This window comes from Xyrauchen texanus, chromosome 40 (assembly GCF_025860055.1).
Source record: "Xyrauchen texanus isolate HMW12.3.18 chromosome 40, RBS_HiC_50CHRs, whole genome shotgun sequence".
In the NCBI taxonomy this organism is placed as follows: domain Eukaryota; kingdom Metazoa; phylum Chordata; class Actinopteri; order Cypriniformes; family Catostomidae; genus Xyrauchen; species Xyrauchen texanus.
The window spans coordinates 3,790,414-3,814,467 of record NC_068315.1 but is presented as its reverse complement, the minus strand read 5'-3'; the positions used below and the strand labels follow the sequence as shown (position 1 = coordinate 3,814,467).

The 24,054-nt window shown below is 38.5% G+C and overlaps 1 protein-coding gene across 20 annotated transcripts in view; it reads left to right on the top strand.

Moving 5' to 3' along the window:
- The window catches only part of LOC127633472 (transcription factor COE3-like), a 110,115-nt gene that overhangs the window by 66,414 nt on the left and 19,647 nt on the right, over positions 1-24,054 (top strand). For 7 of the 20 annotated variants that reach the window (XM_052112599.1, XM_052112616.1, XM_052112610.1 and 4 more), the window contains exons 8-10: positions 3,344-3,488; positions 11,767-11,900; positions 12,860-12,986. In XM_052112599.1, coding sequence (XP_051968559.1) covers positions 3,344-3,488; positions 11,767-11,900; positions 12,860-12,986 — 406 coding nt within the window. The remainder of the gene's footprint in view (positions 1-3,343; positions 3,489-11,766; positions 11,901-12,859; positions 12,987-24,054) is intronic. The other 13 variants (XM_052112614.1, XM_052112608.1, XM_052112604.1 and 10 more) reach the window with 3 other exon arrangements.

The window sequence follows — 24,054 nt, the reverse complement described above, 5'->3', positions numbered from 1 at the left end:
CACCTCCGGAATAAATTTCACTCAGGTTCCCTTCTCCACAATCTCATGGCAAGGTCATGCTTTTAGGCTTGCTCCTTCCCCATTTGCCATTCCATTTTCCCTGTATTCCTCTTATTTCTCTATTCTATATCCTGTCATGCACCCCAGTTGCTATGAAAAAGGCTTGTTCAGACCACAGTCCAAATTTTCATCAGGAATAAAATGCACAACAACATTTAATGTGAAACAAAGCACATCTACACATCTCCTTTGCAACAAACACTATATTGTAGCTCTATATTTGATTGTTTTCCAGTTTGTTTAGTTGTAAAGGCCTACACCAAGTACGCATTTTCGTCAGGAAGAAAAAACAAGAACAAAAAGTTTTTAATGACAATGCATCTCTACCAACTTTTACTAATCTGAAATATCTGAGGTGAGTGTTTCATTTTTACCCATAGTTTTTAATTTGGACACTAAACAATTAGCTCAGTTATCCAAATGTTTTTTTTTTAATCAAGGAATGATGGAAAATCAGCGCACACATTCTGACTAAATGCAAATCATTTTGGTGCTAAAAAATATTCAGACATGGTGTAGAATCTCAACCTCATTGTGACTCTCGACTGTGAACCTGAGAGACAGAGAATATTCCAAATTGCAATGGCTCAACTTCCACCCTGGACCCCCCACGACACCCCAATCCACCCCCTTCATCCCCTCTCCTCATTCAAATGCTAAACGCCCCTCATTCTCTAAACACAACTGTATGGGCAACCCTCTTTAGTAAACAGATCAACATAAAACACACTCATCTCCTGCCAAAGAAGCTCTTCTCAAATTATCTTTTCTCTTTTGAGTTGCCTGCTACTCTTCAAAACTCCCCCTCCATCTCGAACCTGCGACTAATGAGATAAAACAGCTAATCAATAAATCTATATATCAACGTAATAGGGTGAGCTACCGATCCGTGGGCCGGAGGTAGCGTTTGAGAGACTGCTAATGGCTGATAGAGCAGATGAGAGACTCTCCTCTCTCTTTCTGTTCACCTTAATTGGGAGATTAGTGCTTCAAAATGGAGGCCTGTCTTTGATTGACAAGGGCTTGGCTAGTCCTTCCTAGACAAGCCTCTTGTCCTTTATCTAACACAGGCACTCTTGTAACCGCCCAAGTGTCTCCTTTAAATAGGAAAAAAAGAAGCTCTCCTTCTACAAAGGTTAATTATATTCTTCAAACGAGAAATTAAATGTGCTTTATATAGAGTCGATTCCTGCACAGCGGTTCGTTTGGAGAAAGAAATACCCCCACCTAACAAAGACCTATTGCAGCCGAGGACTAGAATAAGACAATGTGAAACATTTTTCACCCTTATTAAGCTAATATGATTTCATGTTTGACACCCAGAAGAAGAAAACAACATTTTTTGAAGATGTTTCATCTTCAACAAAGATTGGGTCTCTAGTTAGCAGTAAATCATTATTGACCCTTTACAAAGGTCTCCAGGAATTTGAAGACCCTTTTGGAAGTTCAACCCATTTTCTTATCTGATTATTTTAAGCGAGCATGTTTATATTGAACTTGCTGAGCAGATTTGAGCCCCGTTCTGAAATAAATAGCATTAACCCGTGCAGATTCAGCCTGCTGGGTCATTAACAGTTAGACGACATGCCAGCTTACATGAAACAGCCCAAGTCTTCTTTCATTGCCCAAGGTGTGAAAACAGACTCTTTTTCAGATTAGAGTGATATAACTTATTGTTTTAATAACGTGCTGCCCATGGGGAGTTGTTCCACCACAGGAACACTGTGAAAACGAGCAACGTTTCCCTTGTTTCACTCCCTCCTGCTTGGCTTGGAAAATAAACAATGGGCACAGGTTCAAACTCCAGCGCTAAGCGAAGCAAATGTGTTTGTGGTTATTGTTTCGAAGGTTTGGAGTGGTCACACGGTTGTCAGCATTCAAAATAAAGCTCTAGTGGTACTATGGAGAGAAGTCAAACAAACAAAGCCATGATGTCGTGTGTGTGTGTGGCATGTATGTGACTGTGTCCAAACTACCCTACTGATCAGAGGCAAACTTAGTTATTCTGCTAACTGTACTGAGTCGTGCTCTCATGTTGAGTCTGACACCACAGGCCAAATAGCCTTTTTTTGTACTGTTTCTCGCAAATAAGACCCACAACAAAGAGGCAGCTGAAAAAAAGAGCATTGGTTGCTGATAAAGACCCTACAGAAAGCCTCAGAAGTGTCCTTCTAGTATCTTTGGCCATCAAGTACTCAAATCGCCCTAGGGTCAATGACAGGCCCTATGCTAGGATGCTGAACAATTACATTTTTTATAAAGATCTATTAATGGCAAATAAATATTTTCGGTGAGAAATAAATGCACAGCAAGATTTTAATGCAAAACTATCAGTTTCTACAAGGTCTACACCTAATTTTTGTACATGGACATGCACAACAATATTTTAATGCAAATTAAATGTAATATGCTACAAATTTGAAGATGTGTACCACAATAATTCATCATAATTTTTTGCATGTTGCACAATTCATTTAGTTATAAAAGGCCTATTCACATCAAATATGATTTTTCAACAAGAAATATATGCACAGTGAGATTTTAATGTGGAAAAAAAGCATCTCTACAAACTCCTGACCGGATTTTAAATATTTTTTGACAACTATGTCAGTTTTGTAGTTGTTTGAATGCCAAACTACTCCTTTAATTATAAAGTTATTTTCACACAAAAATGCTAATTTTCTAAAAACAAGATTTTAATGCATCTCTCAAACTCGAATTTGAAATATTGTATGGTAATAATTCAAAATGTTTCAATTTGTAAGCTATATTGATTTTTTGTTTAATTGTTTGGATGACAAACAATGTATGGATGTAAACAATTGATCATTATGTACAATGCAGTGAATATGAAGATTTGCACGGCAATAATTTGTCATGTTTTAATTTGGTGGTGATTTTCAAAATTGGTGATATGACGAACAATTAATTCAGTTATAAAGGCCTATTCAAGTCTAAATTTTCAGTGGGAAAAACAAGCACAAGATTATGTGAAATAATACATCTCTACGGACTCTAAATTGAAGTTGAACTATTGTACGTCAGTGATCCATCATGTTTCGATTTAGATGCAATGACGATTTTCAAAATTGTTTGAATGCTAAACAATTCATTTAGTTGTAGAAGCCTACGTTGGGACAAGTTCAGATATTTCAGTCGAAAATATTTGCACAGCAAGATTTTAATGCAAAACAATGCATCTTTACGGTCTTCTTCACAAACATCGAAGTGCCAATGCACAGATTGAACATGCATTCAAACCATATTTGCATTTTCTTCACAGGTCGTTGTATCCACAACAGTTAACGTGGACGGTCACGTGTTGGCCGTGTCGGACAACATGTTCGTCCACAACAACTCAAAACATGGCAGAAGAGCCCGCCGTCTTGACCCCTCAGAAGGTACGGCCACTACTTATCTGGAGAATGGTAGGCACATTTACCATTACACTATTATTTGTGGAGCTTCCCTCACTTTCTCCCTCTCGTTCTTTTCTTTTTACCTCTTCCTTTCCTCTCATTTTAGCTCACAATCATTTAGTCATCCACATGCACAATTTTCATTTAGTTCATCCATGAAACATGAATAGCAAAGCTTTAGTGGAAAATGTCTAGTTTGTCTTTTGGAAAACAAACTTTCTCCATTCACTGAATAGTATTTTCAAACCTTTTAGTCAGATTTCATTCAGTAATGTTGCTGCCTGCTTCATCACTATTAATTTATTATTATAATTAATATTATTAATATTGTTATTATAATTAATGCTGTTGTGTGTTTTTTGTGAATGATTTGGGCCACATTTTCAAAGTCTATATTTTAATGAGGTGGCTTATGAGTTTCATATACATATATATATAATGTATAAAAAAATAAATTAAGAAAAATTGGCCCAGAAACAGTTTATCATTAAATAATTAAAATAGATGATAATCTCTGCTCATTTTAAAACACAACATTAGTATTTTCTTTGTCTTAATCTGCCAGTAATTACCATATCAACCAAAGCACCAGAATTATTAATGATGCAAGAGAAATTGAATAAATTCTCTGCTCTTGCGAGACATAAAAACCCGCAAAAATATTTGTTTTTACTCTCCCGGTTCTTGCACTAACAACAAAAATGCAGCACAGGAGTATCATAATTGAACATTTGTGCCCTGAGCCCTGAAGTGTTTGGTATCCTGATGTATTGTTTGTCTCTGCGCTGTAGTCGCTTGATAGTAGGTGTGTTTTCCTTAGCAACCGCCTTTAATTAGGAGAGCAATTAAGAAGGTTGAGGCCTCTCCTCTTCTCTGCCTGAGTCCCATGAGACTGAGAGAAATTTTTTTTTAAACATGGCCAAACCCAAACACTGCTGAGGATATCCTTCTTCAAAGCCAGGTTTGCAGACCCTATTTTATTGTAAATCTTTTTATAAGCCCTGATTACTGTGTTTACAACCATTTATGGTTTATCTGGGGTCAGATTACAGTGATTTTATGTTCAAATTGGAAGGGCATAGAGGAAGCATGTAAATCAAATTTAGACAGTTTAATCATTCTAATTTGAAAGAAAAGATAAAAGAATAAGAAAAGGAAATAAAATTAAACTAAAAGGAATTAAAGTACATTTTTAGAATATGTAATTAGTATTATTTGGTTTGGGAATGTTTGGAGAGGAAAGGTTAGGAAAGGAAAGGAATGAAATGGAAAGGAAAGGAAAGGGAAGAAAAGGAAATTAAATAAAAGTAAAGAAAAGAATTGAAAAGAAAAGGAAAGGTTTGGAAAGGAAAGAAAAGAAAAGGAAAGGTTTGGAAAGGAACATTTTGGAATAGTTTGGAAAGGAAAGGAAAGGAAAGGAAAGGAAAGGAAAGGAAAGGAAAGGAAAGGAAAGGAAAGGAAATTAAAGAAAAGTAAAGAAAATAAATGAAACGAAAAGGAAAGGTTTGGAAAGGAAAGGAAAGGAAAGAAAAGGAAAGGTTTGGAAAGGAAAGTTTTGGAATAGTTTGTAAAGGAAAGGAAAGGAAAGGTTTGTAAAGGAAATTGAAGAAAAGTACATGAAATTAAATAAAAGTAAAGAAAAGAAATGAAAAGAAAAGAAAAGGAAAGGTTTGGAAAGGAAATTAAATGTTTGGAAAGGAAAGGAAAGAAAAGGAAAGGTTTGGAAAGGAAATGAAATGTTTGGAATTGTTTGGAAAGTAACGGAAAGAAAAGGAAAGGTTTGGAAAGGAAAGGAAAGGTTTGGAAAGGTTTGGAAAGGAAAGGAATGGTTTGGAAAGGAAAGTTTTGGAAAGGAAATGAAAGGAAAGAAAATGAAAGAAAAGGAAAGGTTTATAAAGGAAAGGGAAGAAAAGGAAATTAATTAAAAGTAAAGAAAAGAAAAGATTTGGAAAGGAAATTAATTGGAAGTAAAGAAAATGTTTGGGAAGGTCTGGAAAGGAAAATAAAGGTTTTGAAATGTTTGGAAAGGTTTGGAAAGGAAAGAAAGGGAAAGATTAGGAATGGAAAGGAAAATGTATAATAAAAAATATATAGTTTCCTGACTCATGAGAGAACATCCAGTTGCAAACTTCCTACCATTATTCTTTTGTACCTGTTATTAAGTACCACACATGATATTCTGGTTATAGGTAAAACCTTGTCAAATTGAAACAAATGAATTCTCTCTCACTGTGAAATCTGACAGCACTGTAACAAGTGGTGGAGATATTCCAGACAACTCTTTTAAATATCCGACTGTTTTAAAATCTCACCTCCTTTAAAACACCCACCGGCCACGTTCGCACACACTTTCACCACAGTTACCTGCTGTTTCACCTGCCCCTGATGACAAATTTGGGCCATAGCGAACATTACAGCTTCCTATCTAATATCTACCCCTTTATGTGTGACGAGGGGGCCTTTAAAAAGTAAAGAATTAGCTTCCGAACTTCTGACAGTTGCAGAACACTCAAACTTAAGTGTGTATTACTTCTTTAAACTCTCCAGAATGTTTAAGACTTTCATTTGTATGGTTTGGCTATGAGTGGAAGAAATGTAGTGAGATAAGAATCTAGAGAAAGGATCAACCTGTCAACTCTTTTTCCATTATGGTGTGGAAGACCCTCTAGCACACATATGCACAGCACATATTGTCATAAAATATAAATTCATCCATATTTACGTTCAAGTCCAGGCCTGCGCCTCGGAAACAGGGTGGTTTAGATTAGAAACACATTTTTACAAGTGATTATGCTAGCCGAGAGAGCAAGAAAGAGCTAGAGACCAGCCACTGGGAGGTCCTACTGTTTTCCCCTCTCGTCTTTTATCTAATCATCTAATTCGGGTGAATTTTCCCGGACAGTGAATTTACTCTGTCTTCTGATCTTCAACTTAAAGTAATTCCCTCTCGCATGGCCCAGTGGACCCTCACCGTTGCTTTGCTCTCAGAGCACATGAGCCCCTTTCATTATTTACAGCTGGAGACTGAAACCTGAGGGAGGAGGGAGAGGCAATCGTGCACTATAGGAGGGTTTCTTTGCATTAGCGCCATTTAGATATGCCATGCTGAAACATATGTGCAAATTCACACAAACGTGCATGCAAACGTGCGCACACACTGAGATCAAAACAGCCCCATCTGCACATAGCCAGACACAACATATACAATCAACAAACCCCCCTCCATGGTCCACACATGCACACAGAGATATATTCCTCAATTTGGAAACAACATGGCCGTCTAGCGTTAATTCAATGAAAGGTAACCTGCAATAGAGTAAGAAATTTGGAGGGTCACAGAGAGCATGGACAGACAATGCTAAATGCTTACAAAAAATGGATATAATCATGCATAGTTATGGTAGCTAAATAAATAGAAGAAAATGCTTCCAATATTCTTTGTTATTGTCATCAAAGGCTGTTTGTCCAGTCGAACTCTACGGTATTTTGGTTCAAATGCATCCGCATCCTTATAGAATCTTGCCAAATTAGGCAGAATACATGACATTACCTTATCTTCGGATATCATGAACATAACTATGCAAAGTAGAAGTACTATAAATTAGGGATGGGTCATTCATGAAAGATTCGTTCATTTTGAAAATGATTAGTTCACCTTTCACCTTTCAACTCTTTTGTCCAAGTTGTTCATTCTTTTGTCAAAAAAACTAACGACTCGGACCAAATGACTCAAGAGGTGAACTAATAATTTCTGTTTCCTGTGTGTGTGCATAGGCCATAAAAAATCAAGAAACATTTAGAAACCAAAACTGACATTTTCCAATTTGCCATTACAGCATGTTAGTAATTTAGAATTGTGTTGGGCCTGTGGAGTTCATGGTAATATCATGCATTTCAGTAATTTATTTAAAGGGATTTTTGGTTTTACTTTTGTATGCTAAAAATGTCAATGTTGTCTTGGGTCACCACTTGATTGCCAATATAAAAAATGGGTCCTGAAGCAAACCTAGTTGAGAACCACTGGTTTAGAGAAAGCAAAAGTGAGTCTCTCTCACTCAGCTCACACCCCCTCCAGTCTGAGCCTACAGCTTGAGCTTGATTTGCATACCAAGTGGCGGTAATGTTGTTAGGTTTATGCAATAAAGACGAGCGGCCGGCGTCTGTGAGGCCGTAGCCAGTTAGAGAGGACAGATGGGCCGACGTGAGGTAAGAGCTCTAATCCCATCAGCTCCGGGATCAGCCTGCCATCTGGACATCCCCTACACAATTACAAGACATTTTACACGCTGGAACAAAGGAAGGTTGCCGTACACAGGATGGGACCTGTTAGAGTGCCTCAATATTGGGGAGTGCAACGAAAAAGTTGACAAATGCGACGGCCGCCATGTTGCCATGGAAGATGATTCAAGTCTGATTAAAGCTTCACACTGAGACGCTTTGGTGTTCTGTAAACAATACACACAGGAAAACACACACGCTCAAACTCTTTCTTGTTGACTGTCCACTTGAGGAAGAGAAAGCCCATCGGAACAAAGCCAGTGATTTCTCAGAGCATAAAAAAACCAATGGTAGAAGCCACAACATTTTAGACTAAGAATGCATTTACACATGCATGCATGCAAACATACACACATAATCCTTTTTTAAGTATTCTTTTAATAATTTTAAATTTTTTCTAATCATTTTCTAACTTTATGACACGCTTTATAGATTCAATAAAATGTGCATCCTCGCCAAAACAGAAGCTATGATTGCAATGGAATACAATTATTTTATTATTATTGCGGCCACATCTGCAGAATTCAGTTTTCAGTTTCCTTACAACATCGTGTAACAGTACTAGTCATGCCACAATATCATTTTAAACAGTAGAATACTATGCTGTTGCATAATTCCACTTTATGTAAAACTGTTGTAAACATTGGTCATCTTCTCAAAGAATGAGTCCACATAGAGATGTTAAGAATTGCGGCTCTAATAACTACCATTTCATTTGTCAAACTAGAAATGGAATATAGCAGTATACTTACATGCTATTCCATACACAGCCATAGAGCTGCCACATTATTCTCTCTTGTTTAAACCATGTTCCTGCCCGTCACTTCCTATTCGAGTGTTGAACTTGGCCTCACCGTGCCGCCATAGACCATGTCTGTTTTCTCCATTTTCCATCATCTGCTTGAGTGCATTTTGCACGTATATCATTAGTTGACGAACACAGGCTGTGTAATTCACTCCATTATGCTTCCCATTCAACACATGTTCCCTCTCTATATTCACGCAGAATGTATGCAAATGCTCCACAATGGAGGGGGAGATGACTGTCAGCCCACAGTCATGGTTTTCTGGGGTTGGGTAGGGGGGTCGGGGAGCGTTGCAAATTCCGAGGCAATGCGCTGTGATCTCAGGCCACAGCTGCCAGACTGCCCCTCTTGTGGGCCTGTTCTCACCTCGCACAAGCGCATACACACTCACGCATACGTGTACCCCCTATCCCACACCCCATCGCCCACCACCACATCGCCCCTTCCTTCTGCTCACCTACGCAAAGTAAATTTGTTTACTGTAATTTTTGGTGAATGATTTGCTATAATTGGTTGCGCTGATGAAGGTCAGTCCCTTTGAGGAGCCATGTCTGTCTTTGGAGATTTTATCCTCTTTTAAACGCTCTGCCTGCAATTAAGAAAAGCAAATGTCATTCCCAAGCCTCAGCAATGAATATTTGTATGAACTTATAAGCAGGAAGTCAACATCTCTAGTTAAGGGCAAGCTCCTAGTGTCTGGGTGTATGTGTGTATGTGTGTGTGTGTGTGTGCGCGTGAGTGAGTGAGTGAGTGAGTGAGTGAGTGAGTGAGTGAGTGAGTGAGTGAGTGAGTGAGTGAGTTCAGGGCTTCTGGTACCCTGGGAGCTGAGAAGAATGTGTAAATATAACCTCCACTAGTCCAACATTAAGGCAAACAAAGAGAACTGCCTTGTCTGGGCTGTTCTACACAACAATACCTAATGTTGATTAACTAGGACTGGTAGAACAGCAGAGAAGCAGAGAGGAGAGAAAAAGAACTGCCCACACAAGGGCTTAACACCACAGATTCGCCTCATGTAATGGTACTAAACTATTTCTAATTTATTAATTATTGCAGGTGGTGCCTGCTTTGGCTAATATTTTAGGGATAGGAATTGGAACAAACCTCTTTTTCGAAATATTACACATTCTTTTGCTTCGACCATTAGTGATACCTCAATTTGTGGGGCTTGTTAAGGACCAATATGCCATTAATATGATACAAATTAAGATTTTCACCTGGTGGATGATAAAACAATAATAAAAAAAAAAATCCTATAGATTTACATTAATCTAGGAACCTAAGCCATATCTTCAGACCATAATATCAAAATGGCGCAAGTCTCTAAGCAACCATCCAGCTACCACCTAGAATACAATAAAGAATACCTAGCAACACCCTAGCAGCCATCCAAAACTCCTTAGCAACTCCAAAGCACACCCTGGGAACACCCACAATAACCTGCAGCCAAGAAACATTTAGAAAACTGTTAAATATCTATTTAACATTAATATAATATTATAATTAAAATATTATTTATAATATTCATATCATGTTAATATTGTATTATTATTATTAGTAGTAGTAGTAGTAGTAGTAGTAGCAGTAGTAGTATTAATAATAATAATTATTATAATGTTTTTTTAATTGTATTATTATTAATAATAAAACTATTAGACTTGCCAATATTGGGAGAGACTCCCGATTAGGTAGCCAATTTATTAAGCTAGTAGGATGAAAAAACAAAAAACAGACCTGTGTGAGAAGCATTAGTATTGACACAAGTAATCAATATTTTTTGGTGATAAAATGATGTCAGAGCTTGTGGGCTGATGAAAATTATGTCAGACAGTTTTAATGGAAGGCAGAGATTCCAAGCAGAGCGATTTTCTAAAGAGGCCAACCATCCTCTGTGCATTATTAATAACCTCTCTGAGACCTCAAAATCTAAAAGCACAATGCCATTGTTATTTTCATGGAAAAAAAAGGGAGCGGGGAGGGAAAGCGACAAAATAAAATTAAAACGGCTCAAGGTGAGGAGCTACTGTTGCGGTTGATGTGTTGGAGAGCATTAATGGTGTGTTTTCCTATCTGCACTCTCTTTGCATGGGAGTTCATATTCAAAAGGTGCTTCAGAGGCGGGTGGTAGAAACAAAGTCAACAGAATGAAGAGGAAAATCTGATCAAAGAGCACAGCACCACAATGCTAACAGGGGATCGAGTCGCCCAGGGCCTCCGACCGCTTACTACTTTGATAGGACCTCTTAACTCCACAGGGGTGAGGGGAGGCAGGACAATAATGTATGCTAATGAGCCATTGGCTAACTTCACAACAAAGGCTGGGTCAGAGCCACAACCTCATTCCCTCGATTAATAACACGTGTACGTCACAGTTAGCATGATAGCCAATTTGAAACATAATCTCAAAAACTGTGTAAAACAGTCTATGCTAGTTTGCTGGTCTTAGCTGGTCTCCAAAACTGGTCAGGCTAGTCTTGTTTGCTGGATTTAGAGGAGGTTTGGACACTTAGAAGTTAGATAGGCTGGGAAATCAGCTGGTTGACCAGCTAAACCAGCTAATAACATACTTGGCCAATCTGGGAGAGTTTATGCAAAGGCTGTCTCATTTCCTTCATAATCTGATTTACAGACCCCACAAAAAAGACAAAAAGTACTCATAACCAAATGATAAGAGACAGAGAGAGATGAAGGCTTGTAAGAGAGGAGGATGTTGGAAGTTTCTAAACCAAAGGCAAAGTTTGCAGATAAAAAGGCTCGACCCAATTAACGGTTCCATGAAAAATCGAAGTCCTGCTTTATTGCGCGCCTGCCACCTGTGCTTTGCACCGCAACCTTTTGATTGACTGATCTCAGATCTGTGAAAGCAGGACAGATAAATCGACGGGCCTAGTGCGCATGGTGCTTAATCATCAGTAACGGCCGTAGTCACCTTTGTGATCCCTCCGAATGCCCGTTCATTTGCTCGACCGCCGTTTGTGTTGCCAGTCAATGTTTTCTTTTTGTCTCATTGTGTTGTCCACTGGTCTTAATGGCTGATTTCAACACAGAAGCCTTGATTTACAACATCTTGCTTTTGTTTTAACGTGACCCAAATCATTCATGCTTTGTTTACTCTGGAGTTTCATTATACTATCTGTATGTGTCAAGCATGTGTCTGAATTAAAGCATGATCCTAAGAGTCTTGTTTTGTGTCCTGTTATAAGCAGCTACGCCGTGCATAAAGGCCATCAGCCCAAGTGAAGGCTGGACCACTGGTGGAGCCACCGTCATTATCATTGGCGATAATTTCTTTGATGGACTGCAAGTCGTATTCGGCACCATGCTAGTATGGAGCGAGGTAAGCCTAGAATTTATTTTTGCACAAAACACAAAATCAACATAACTCATTAATTTAGTTGTTTACAAGATATTCGCCTGTCCATTTGTTTTTGTAACAGCCTCCTAATGAACTTCATTAGATTCAATAAAAAGTGATTATGTGAAAACTGTGATTATACACATTTTATGAAGCTCTGCTTCTATGGGTTTAATGCAATTATGCCACCGTCCGTTCATTGTCTCCTTTACGTTTGCTTTTTGTTCATTTCACGCCACATAAACATATAAATAAGATTGAAAAAAAGGCATGCAGAAGCTGCGTCGTAATTAGCTCGAAGCTAATAAAGACTTCAGGTTAGTCTGTTCCTTTATGAGTTGATGAAGCTGTCTGGCATGTATTTGCTGGTTGGAGCCTCGATGAGCCAATAAGAGTTTGTTTATTCAATTTATTTTATTATTTTTCTTCTAGTTTAATCACAAGTGCAGATAAGGAGTTAGATAAACAAACTGCATGCTAAACAGCCCAACAATAAGTCCACAGAGGCCTCCGCTGCGTTCCTCGCCGAACCGTGAGGTCTTGCAAAACAATTGAACAATTAGGGGTGAAATATCTCAGAGAGGGAAAATCGAGGGAGGGAGTAGAGGAAAAGACATATGGAGGTGATTTTAGAAGGACCCCTGCCCCTTGGCCTTTCCTGAGCTCAGTGTGAGACAAGGTCTAAGGTCTATTTGCTTACGTTAACTCTACAAACAAGAGGGGTTGGGGGTTTGAAGATCAAGTTTGGGCCAGGTTCAGTTTTGAAGGCTTAGGGGTTTGTTTCTACCTTCATACTTTACCATTACTTAAGATCTGAAGTTTACTTAAACTCTGACGTTTATTTGTTCAATGTTTTCTCAGAACACCAGGTGTATAAATCAAAGCAACAATTGGCACATTTTGCATAATCCTAACCAAGTTTGATCACTTGTCTCTCGTAGCTCATTACGCCCCATGCCATCCGAGTGCAGACCCCTCCTAGACACATCCCAGGCGTTGTAGAGGTCACCCTTTCCTACAAATCGAAGCAGTTCTGCAAAGGTGCACCAGGACGATTTGTATATACAGGTAATTTGCATCTGGATCAGTTGTTTTGTGTACCTACAGATTCCCAATTTTCCTAGATTTTTTATGCATTTTCCTTACCCTCCATTTCATTGCTCTGTCAAGTCTTCCTATTTCCACACTATTGTACAGCTCTATTTCCATCTCAGCCTTTTTACAGGCTTCATCCACAAGAGCTGAATTGAAATAAGTGTGAGATGGACGTGTCCCCCTCTCTTTCTCTTTGTAACCCTATATCTCATCCATCTAAGGGAGGGTGAGGCAATGGAGGTGGGGTGCGCAACTTCCAAGTCCAGTTAATCTCAAACCATGACAACACATCTTCAACCCTTTCTCCTGCACCCTGTCATCTTCACAAAAAAAAAAGGTCAAGAAACAGTGACAAAAAAAAACCTTCCACCCAGGTTACTCAAGTGAGCTTGTGTGTGTCTGACCAGTGGAAAAGGTTGTGCTTTATGTGTATGGGTGGATTTTGTGGACGATTGTGTTTTTACCCCCTTGGATCTTGGTCAGGTTTGAGTGCGTGGAAGATGTACATAATCTCTGCCACATTACCACTGATACTGGAGGATACACAGTCACTCCATGTTTGACCTGGAAGCAGTCTGAACGAAAACTGAGTAGGGCAATGAGATAATCATTGGGAATTACCCTCACACTCAGGAATGTCAGCGAGAGAGGGAGAGAGAGAGAGAGAATGACATAAAAGAGGGAGGTGAGGAAGGGGCCCCTGGTCCCCCCAGGCAGCTGTTCCCCATCTCAACCCCAGTGAGGCTGCGGGCCGACTCCCCCTCCCTCATTTAACCGTCTCAGCAGGGGCAGGGCAGAGGCCAACAAGCCCCTGAGATAATGAAACCCGAGAACACAGGCTGGCTAATACCAGAGCCCCCTCAGACATTAATGTTTGCCATCGTTAAAGTCAGAGACTTAGGGACTGCACCTTTAAGAAACGTGCTAATGCTAATAAGCACAAAACAAGGAGTCAGTGTCAAATTCAACAGATATAAACACTTTTTGACGAACATTTTCATCATCGCCCTTGCAAAAAAGTACTAGTATAAGAGTTCTATACTAATCTATCTACCCATTCATCCATCCAGCATACTTTACATTTATATACCTATATATCTTGTTGGTATCGGCCATAGACAGTAAGGCCGCAGCCTTGGGCATCATTCCATGAGTGTGTTTGAGTGACAGCTCTGCTGCCATTAAGTGTGTTTATATACTTGCAGTTACATAGATGTATTGTGGAGCAGGCAACATCTTGTGTATATATTACATTCTATTATAAGCATATACATTAAATGCTTTATACTGTATGTGAATTATAGACAAACCAGCACTTTGTCATCCCCATCTTCATCTGTCTTCATGAGATGTTTGTTGTTTGTTTTGCCTCACTGATCCCTGCACTGGCTCATCAGCGAGCAGATATAATTACTGGCAGAGATTTTGGGAACTTAGTTAATTATCCTCTCAAATTAAAGACGGGAAGTCACCAACTACATATCCCTCTTATGTGTTGAACTCCAATCCCCATAATGCCTCACCTTTCTCACTCTGAGGTCACAAATGACAGACAAATCACAAGAACACACTCATACACGCACACACATTCTATAGACTATTCAATTCAGACTGCTATAATAGTCTCAGCAGATTTACTGGCTTTATCAAATTGGATGGCATTTCAAGTCAATGAAATTTCACAGAGCATATTTATAAATTAATGTTCTTAAATATACAACTCTATCAAAAACAGCTTGTAATTATTGTTCTTTTTTTCCAGCAATGCTCAGATGTCCATTTAGCTTTTGTTTTTTCTTTTTCTCTTTCTTCAGTTCTTGTAAGTACTATCGATCGAAACAAATTGCCAGAGTTTACGCCTATAATTAGTTCATAAACAGCCACTTTGAACTGGATATGCTAGAAGCATTCAGTTTTCATTGCTCTGTGTGTGTGTGCAGTTAGCTGTGTGCATTTGCCAAATTGTGTAATGGGTGGCTATTTCACAAAATCATAAAAAAAAAAGAGTAATCAGTGTTTTTACAGGGCGTTACAACATTTCAAGTTGACCACCCTCTCGTCTCAGAGTCTGACACACCCTCTCTCTCATCTGATACACCATGGCCAATTAAATACAGTGATGTGGCCTCCTTTTATAGGGGTGTAGAATGCTCAGACACAGGCCTGATCATTACCAGCATGCAACTGCCATCTGTGTAGTGATGTAAGCTGTTATTTCACCAACGCTCAGAGGAGAAAGAACAATTACTACAGTTATTGTATCTCAATTGTATCTAGTGAAAAAATGCTGATGTTTCTCTAAAACACACACACTCACACACACACACACACACACACACACACACACACACACACACACACACACACACACACACACACATACACACACATATAATGATTTTTTATTTAGGTATTTTTTATAGAAAACATCTGGGTTTTTGCCTTGGTATAACATTTTTTATGACAATCAAGCATATTTCCCTGCATAATTCACCTTACCTTAATTTGTTCAGATGCATTTTTCCTCATTATTCTTAATCACTATTCATAATGGTTCTCATTAGATTTTCATAACAGTAAAAATTAAATTTGTACCATATTACTGTAAAAATACTGCAATAAAGTTTTTATTTACATTAGCATACATTATATACATAAAGAGTTGACATATATATATATATATATATATATATATATATATATATATATATATATATATATATATATGCAGTTATTGTAACTAAGTAAAAGTTGAATTGTAACTAATGAAAATACATATATATATATATATATATATATATATATATATATATATATATATATATATATATATATAAAGGCTTAATAGATCTTAAAAACAGGCTTGATTTTAAGCAAAATACAATTGAACTTTTCTTTAATTTGATTCCTGTGTGCAACAGGGTGGGGGGGACATGTTCTTGACAGGTTTCGTTAGACTTACCCTAACAGCTTTGAGATAGCAGGCTTCCTCCTCACCAATCCATGATGGTGTCATTGCTAGAGGTGTCGTAAAAGTCCTTTGTTGCACTCAGATGTGGAAGCAATCGCCTGTCAGAGTGCCGCACTACTTTAAGAGTCGATAATTCTCTTCCATCACAGCCAACACGAGCCGCCTTGTCTCAGAGGTCAATGCTCTTTAAACAAATTACTCTAGCCAGACTCTGAAAACGGCTCCTTATGTCCTCTGGCACTCTCCAACACCACTCGTACTGACACAGCTAAACAGCAGTGAAATTAAACACGTCGTAGAGATCCACCAAGACCCGAGGACACTAAAGAGGGCCTAAAATGGGATGCCGGCATTCTGTAAGGTTACGCAAACATGCAAGAGGGTCTCTTTAGTTTATGAGCTGCTAGAACTGGGCCTAAAACAATGTGTTATTCAATACCATCCGTCCATTAACACTCGGATCGGATGTGTAAGCAGGGCTATTTACAGCTGCAGGCTCTTAGTGTCTTAATTTAAAAGGAAATGCTGCAGTGGTTTATTGAGTCTACATCCCTTTGTATATCTAAAAGACCAGTGTGTTCTTTCAGTTTTTTCATCTTTAACCTTGTATGTATGTACTTTTGTCTTTTGTTAACACAAGGCTACCACTGCACTATCTGATACCTGTATTGGTTATCCATTGATCAGGCCTGGCATGGAACAGCTTTTCAGAAGGGTTTGCAAAGAAAGAAAAGAAAAAAAAATCAAAGCTGGACAACCATGTTTGTCTCATTGCCAACAGCGCTCAACTCTGAGATGCTCTTTCCTTTAGCTGATCCAGTTATTTTAAAAACATCATCCAGATGTTCCCTTTTGAGGTGTTATCAGAATTGACAAACACCTACATATAGGTTTAGTGGGCCCTTTTCAGGGAGACTTAAAGTCAAAAGTATCCAAAAAGAAAAGATGGACCGTCCCTACAAACAAACCGGAATGACAGTGTACAGTATGCATAGGAACGCATTCTATCCGTCTTTGCGACCCAAATTCGGAGGCAGCAATGATCTCCTATGGCTCCTAACAAGGGGAAACCAAAAGATATAAATTAAGATATATATGTGTGTGTGTGACCGCTCTGCCTCTAATAGACACTTTAACGGAGGGAAACCTCCTGAGCGCTTTTAGAAACGATTTTGAACAATGACACCAGCCATAAATAAAGCTCAACATTGGACTCTAATTGCATCAAAGCTATTGCTTTCTATTTAGGCATGGTCACCGGTGACCGCAGACTTAACGCTCCATTGGAGGCCAGGGAGAGAGAAAAAGAGAGAGGAATGGAGACGTATGGCAAGAGCTATCACCCTTCTAGACTATTTGTCCTAATCAATGACACCCATTTACCAGAATTGCCGAAAATGAACTATACTTCATACAGAAATCGTACTCTTACCGGCCTTCATTTGTCAAGGTGGATTCGAGGGCTAGTAAACTTTTCCTTCCCTCCGATGGGATTGTAGACATGCATCAAAATGTTAAAAAATGATTTGCGAGGGAGGCCTGTCAGACATTTATCAGGACTCAGGAACATTATTTGCTAATTTCCAAACCTGCGGTGTGACAGGGTGCTTCATCTTTTAACCCGCCTCGACCGCTATGGACTGTTTCTGTTATTAGTACAAGTCAAGCATTTTTTACCGTCTTTCCATTTCTTGATTTTCCACCCTCTGTCTCTGGACCCCACCCGTCTTTTTTGGTCGCTTCTAACAAAAGCCATTTGTCTGTCATTGCGGTGACAACGTCACCCCATTCTGCTCCCTGAGACTTTGACCACAGCGTGCTCTCTGACTCTCTAAGGGCTCTGAGATCCCGGCCTGTTGATTGGCCGGCAGCCCTGATAAATCACAAAGTTTCCTTGTCAAGGTGAAGGTATTGACTCAACTGCACAGAAACTGACGAAACACAGAGAGGAGGAGACGGTCATTTATCATAGCATAAAAGGACAAAGGGGTCATCCCGAGACTTCACTCACTCGGCCTACTGCCACGTTAAAGATATGTTCAGATCCTGGCACGCATACACGTGCATGCTGGAACCAAACACAGGTCTTCATTAGACTAATTACTGACATTTAGAGGCGATTAACCTCTGACGCAAGCGTTTAAAATTGTAGAGTGTTTTTTTTTTTTTTACTCAGACCATTTCTACAGTTCCAATCTGCAGGTCTGCTATCGTCTACTTCAAAAGACTCATCCACTTCTCAAGGAAGTCCAATATTGCTTGAAGAGGAAGATCTTATAGTGGGGTCTTTGTAAGCAGGGAAGATGGTAAACAAATCTAAATGTTGCCACATGAAACGGCATATCGGAGTATTATCTATAGACCATTTGTGCTGGGCTATCTGTCCATCGGGCACTCATCCCTACCCACTGCCTTTGGCGTCGCCGAGCACGAACTGTATCTGATAGGATTGGAACCACACACACACACACACACATACATATGTAAACACATTCGCACACCAGAAGTCATCAGAGGCAGGGAGGAAATGTAAACAGAGGAGCTTGAATGCAGTCCAGGAATTGTTTTCTTTCTTTCCATCCTCCACTTGTTCACTGCAACTTTTATAACAAGCCATCATCAACACTTCATTCTTAAAAAGCTCTTAAATGAATTCCACTCATTTTTCCAATTAGTACATTTATTTTTAGCGATAACCAGGCCCAGACAGAAAATGTTAATTTGCAAATTTCCACATAACTGCGACAAATGGCATTCATAAAAGTCCCTACCCCCTAACATGTTTCTTTATTACATATTTAGGCTAATCTCATGATATTTTAAGCTACCAATAATGGAGTGTATTGCTATGTTTAAATTCCTTCTGCAGAATTCCACAGATTTTTCAAAGAAAGTCAGTGGATTCCATATGGGCCTAGCGATAACATATATGCCTTTCTAGACAGAGTTACTATGGGCTCTGAAGTTGTTAAATGATAATTAAAAAAAAAAGTATAATGGCAAATCTCCCTGTGAAATACTACATTACCCATAATCCTAAATAGAGATCAGATATATTACATTTTACCATGTAAGTGGGAATCCCAGAAATCTGAAAAAATCAGTGTCCGCCCACTCCCACGAAGTATTGCAAACATCTTGTTTCACTTGACTCAGGCCACACGCACAGCAATTCGTTTTTTTTAATATTCAGTTTTTAGTTTGTTACATTTTGCAGAAGTATGCAGTAATGGAGAGCGCTTTTGAAACGCTCTGTTTTTGGTGGAGGAAAACGGCATTCTTATTTGGATGAGAGGCATAAACATTCGCACACTCATTCACACTCACATTCACACACCAATAGCAGCAGAGCGGCCATGCAAGGCGCTAGCCTGCCATTGGGAGCAACTTGGGGTTCAGTGTCTTGCCCAAGGACACTTCGGCATGTGGAGTCATGTGGCCCAGGAATCGAACCGCCAACCCTGCGGTATTAGTGTGGACATGGCATTGGCCTATAGTTGCGAGTTTTGAATATTGTAATTTGATTACGTCATTCACAATGCTTCGTAGGATGAGTGCTTAATTCCTTTATAAAAGACATGGTGGTAAGACGGAGTGATCAGTCTTGCACATTTGTCATTTTTCTGATTTATTTAAACCCTTTTTCTGATTAAGTGGGCGGTGGCTATTGCACTCTATCGTAATGATACAGGCATATTGTGCAACTGCTCACTAATAACTAGAACCAGCAATTGAGATATCAGTCCCTTTTCAGCAGATGAGGATATTTCTTCTCAGGCAAGTTCTTTGAGAAATATTATTACTTCAGAGAGGACTGCACCATTATTGTGAGCAATGTCATACCATTGGGGATTGTAGAGATATTTTAATGCAATATTGTGACAAAGTACAACTCTATAATAAGCTGCGGTCCAAAAAAGATTCAGCCAACCTCTGCATGTGCTGGAAGGGTGAAATGAACCCACTCTCCTTAAAGAGACTTGCAGAGGGGTGATTTGGGTATAATTGGCCTTTCTGGTTGCTATTTTGGCTGGGTCCATTTTTTTTTTCCTCTGACAGCTTTAAATAGGTTTGTCCTCACTAAGTCAGAAAAATTAGTCATGCTCCAGTGGCCAGAACTACTTCTAATGGATGGGCTGCTCTTTCTCTTGTTCCCAAACATCTTCCTGTTTGCTGGTCCCCTCACCCCTCTGACCTGGCCCTAACCTGTATGCCCCAACTTATCGGCAAATTTATTTATAGATTAATGAAAGACGCTGCAAAGTATTGACCGGCGGAGGAAAACACAACTCATCTCAAATGAGGACGAAAATGCAGCAATAATTTTGCACCCATCGATTTTCTAGCCCTCCTTCTTCCACATATTGATCTTCATTTTACAATATTAATATGTGTCTGTGATCGACGGAGATGGAATTGTATTGATATCAGCGGGCCGTTTAAGTGCACCGTTTGAGTCAGATCTGCCTAAGGTGAGTCGAATGGATGCATAGGATGGAGAATGCTGACAAATGTAGGATGAGTGGAGAAACAGAGGGGGTAAGGGTCATTTTTAACCTTCCTTGTTACAGAAATAGATTTGAAATGTAATTTCTGTCAAGGAAATAAAATATGAGCAGCCTAGATCGCTAGAGTGGGCTTCTCTTGTCCTGTCGACACTTTATCGGTGGCTCGAATACCACCCCCAACCCTGTCTCTCTCATCATCATGCCTGTATCGGTTCAAAGTTCATGAAATTTCTATGAGCATTGATCTGCCTCCATTGATTTTTTTTTCTCCAACACCCTTTTTTCCACGCTGCAGATCTTTGAAATTTTAATTTCCGGAGAATCTGAATTTCTCATAGATGAAATAGCTTCCTCTGAGACAGCTGGCAATAAAATGAAGAAGTTATCTCCACCACGTCGAGTAGCTCAGGCTTTCAGTGTTCTCCAAAAATCCCCCTTTTTTTTACCAGTTCTCTCTTTTGCGCTCACATCAAGCTTGAAATTCAAAGCACTGTAATAGTACAAAACTAGTCAGCCATCAGCTTATTTCTCCCCTTTAGATGTCCATCCATCTGTTTACATTTTTTTACTTTGAATCCTTAAAATTGCTTTCATTTTATCCTTTTAGTTCACAAACACTCATACACATAAAATGTGTCGTAAACTACCAGTGAAAGGTTTGCACACAGTTACTCATTTAGTTTGTTATGACTATACTTTCCACATTTTAGACTAATCATAATCAGATATGAGGCACATATATTTGTCTACAAAGATAATTGAGTATTGAAGCACAAGCCTTTTTAATATCATGATAAATATAGATTCAGTCAAGTCTGCTTAATCTTGCCAGTTTTACCAAGTTACATCTAGTGGCATGCCTTTGTATTGGGCATTCTGATTGGACCATTTCATTTTTACACATCACAAGAGGTTCCATTTTTTTTCTTGCGAGAAGCATCTGTGGTTCTTAATTGCAGCTGCTTGCATCTTTCTCTCGGTGACAGTAACAAATGTGTCTCTCTTTCACTCGGATTATGTTTCAGGCTTGTTCAAAGAAATTATAATTATGAAGATGGCCTGTTTTCGGTAAAGGAAAGTGAACTAATACTACAATTCTTGGTTGGGCAAGTTGCATGAAAACGGTCATAATTGCAATGGAAATTGACCTCATTTAGAGTGAAATTCAACAGCTGGGCTAGAACAAATGAATCTTTTCCTGTATTTATTGTGTTGCATTAAACTCAAAATGCCCTCTGATGCTTTTCCTCTTTAGTTTTTTTTGCCATATCTCACTGGATCAGCTCAGGAACAATGTGCAATCGGTGTTGAAATACATTTCCTTTCAAAGTTTTTGTTTTCGTAGTGTGTGTGACATCAGTTGGACATTCTTCTTTCCCTTAAAAAAAAAAAAAACCACTTATACAATCCAGAGATGGACAGCACTGTTCTGAATCACCGTCATCTATCTTAAATCTATCATGTTTCCCCTCTCTGATTTGTGTTTCTAGAAGCTGTAGAAAAAAAAAAGAGTGGAAAAACAGTTCTTGATCGTAGAGGTGGGGCGGAGTTAAGCTTGCAGCAGTTAAGGATAATTAGACAAAGTAATAGAGAGCAACAGCCAGAAAGCCATTCATTATCATAGCCAAAGATACACATTCATCATCATCATAGGATGTAACAGACATCTGTAATGTAAGCACAGATAGTTTTTTTGTTTGTTTGTTTGTTTTAAATATATATATATATATATATATATATATATATATATATATATATATTTAAATCTGCACAGATGCAAAACAGTGCACAGATTCCATGTGGACCTATATATGATCAACAATAAAGTCGAATTTTTTTTATTTTTACATAGTGAATTTAATTAATAAATTAAGCTTTATTCACCGTATAACTTTGTGAATCTGTTCAGTTGTATTTTATTGTGATGGATTGCAATAGTGTCACTTCCCTGTGCTCTTACTATGGGATGCTTCTCTTATTGCTAAATAAAAACATGTCACAGTTTAGTATCTGCGGCCCTCTACCGTGTCACTTTTGAAGAATGACAATATATACAGTCTGCGAGAACAAGGTCAAAACACTCAATCTTGAAATATATGAAGACACGCACACACACAGACGCACACACAAACCGAAGACAACCATGCACACCTACATATATACAGAGCCGTTCAAAAGTCTGAACCCGCATTCATAAACTGCGATTTAAAATGTGATTTACACCAGGAGATAACGAAAATGTTTAAATAGAAGCATTATGCAACTGGACTCTTGATGACTTTCAGGATTGGGGAGTAACGGAATACATGTAATGGGATTACATAGTTAAAATAGAAAATATAAGTAGCTGTATTCCACTACAGTTACAATTTAAATATTACATTTAAATGGTAATTAGGATACAGTTACTTTCAAAAGTATTTTAATTACTGAAGAGATTACTTTGCATTTTATGGTCATTTGTTTCATTTAATATTTAGTCGTTTCAGATGGAAAACATTTATACACATAAATGATGAGATCCAAAGTGCATTTGAACAGCGGTGAAACACTTTCTTATGATGTGTGACATTCATACGAGCAGACAGAGAAGTACGTTTGAAGTAAGTTTGGAGAAGAAGAAATAGAAATAATCCTTGTCTAAATTGTTAGCTTTACGCTAAGCTAAAATGCTATTTTTAGCCATTTTACATGCACATGTTACCAGACACAATCATATTTTTTATGAAGACAATTGACGTTAGATCATAATTTCTTTTTCTAGTAAGGCCTTTGATATTAGGGCAAAAATCATATTCTTGATAATAATTTGTGTGTTGTTGTCATGTAAAAATTTCTAAAAATCCTTAAAACAAGATCAATTTGATTTATCTTGTTTTAGAAATAACACTGCATAAGATATTTAGGTGTTTCAGAGAATGTGGTTTTATAGACAAAACAAGTGAAAAAATCTACCAGTGCTGGAGAAGTAATCCAAAGTATTTAGAATAAGTTACGTTACAAATGACATTTTACAGCATGTATTCTGTAATCTGTAGTGGAATACATTTCAAAAGTAACCCTCCCCACCCTGCTGACTTTTAAGCCCACTGTATAAACATACACACTCAAATCTGACTTGTGAGTCTGTTTCATGTTAAGTACCCTACAGATTGTGCTTAACATTCTCTTTTACAAATGAGGGGTGAAAAAAACTAAAAAAACTAAAACATGATGACCAGCCCAAGGAGCTTTAGATTTATCATCCATCAAACATAAACCCTTCTGTTCATTCACTCGGCCTGAAAAGCATGCTAGCTCATTAGCAAACACATTTCCTCTTTATATGTGCGGCTCCATAATTCATAACAGTCCTGTAAAAGATGTGAGCCTGATTTGATTTAACATGCTCAGTTATGCTTGAGTGCTAAACTGTGTACACCCCACCCCCCCATTCCTTTCCGGATGGATAGAACAAACAAACAGAAAATGGATGACAAATGAAGATGTAAGCAAAACACTCTGCCACAGACATACGCCAGGCTTCCAGATACACTCTCAGCCGGAGAAGCAGTGGTGACTA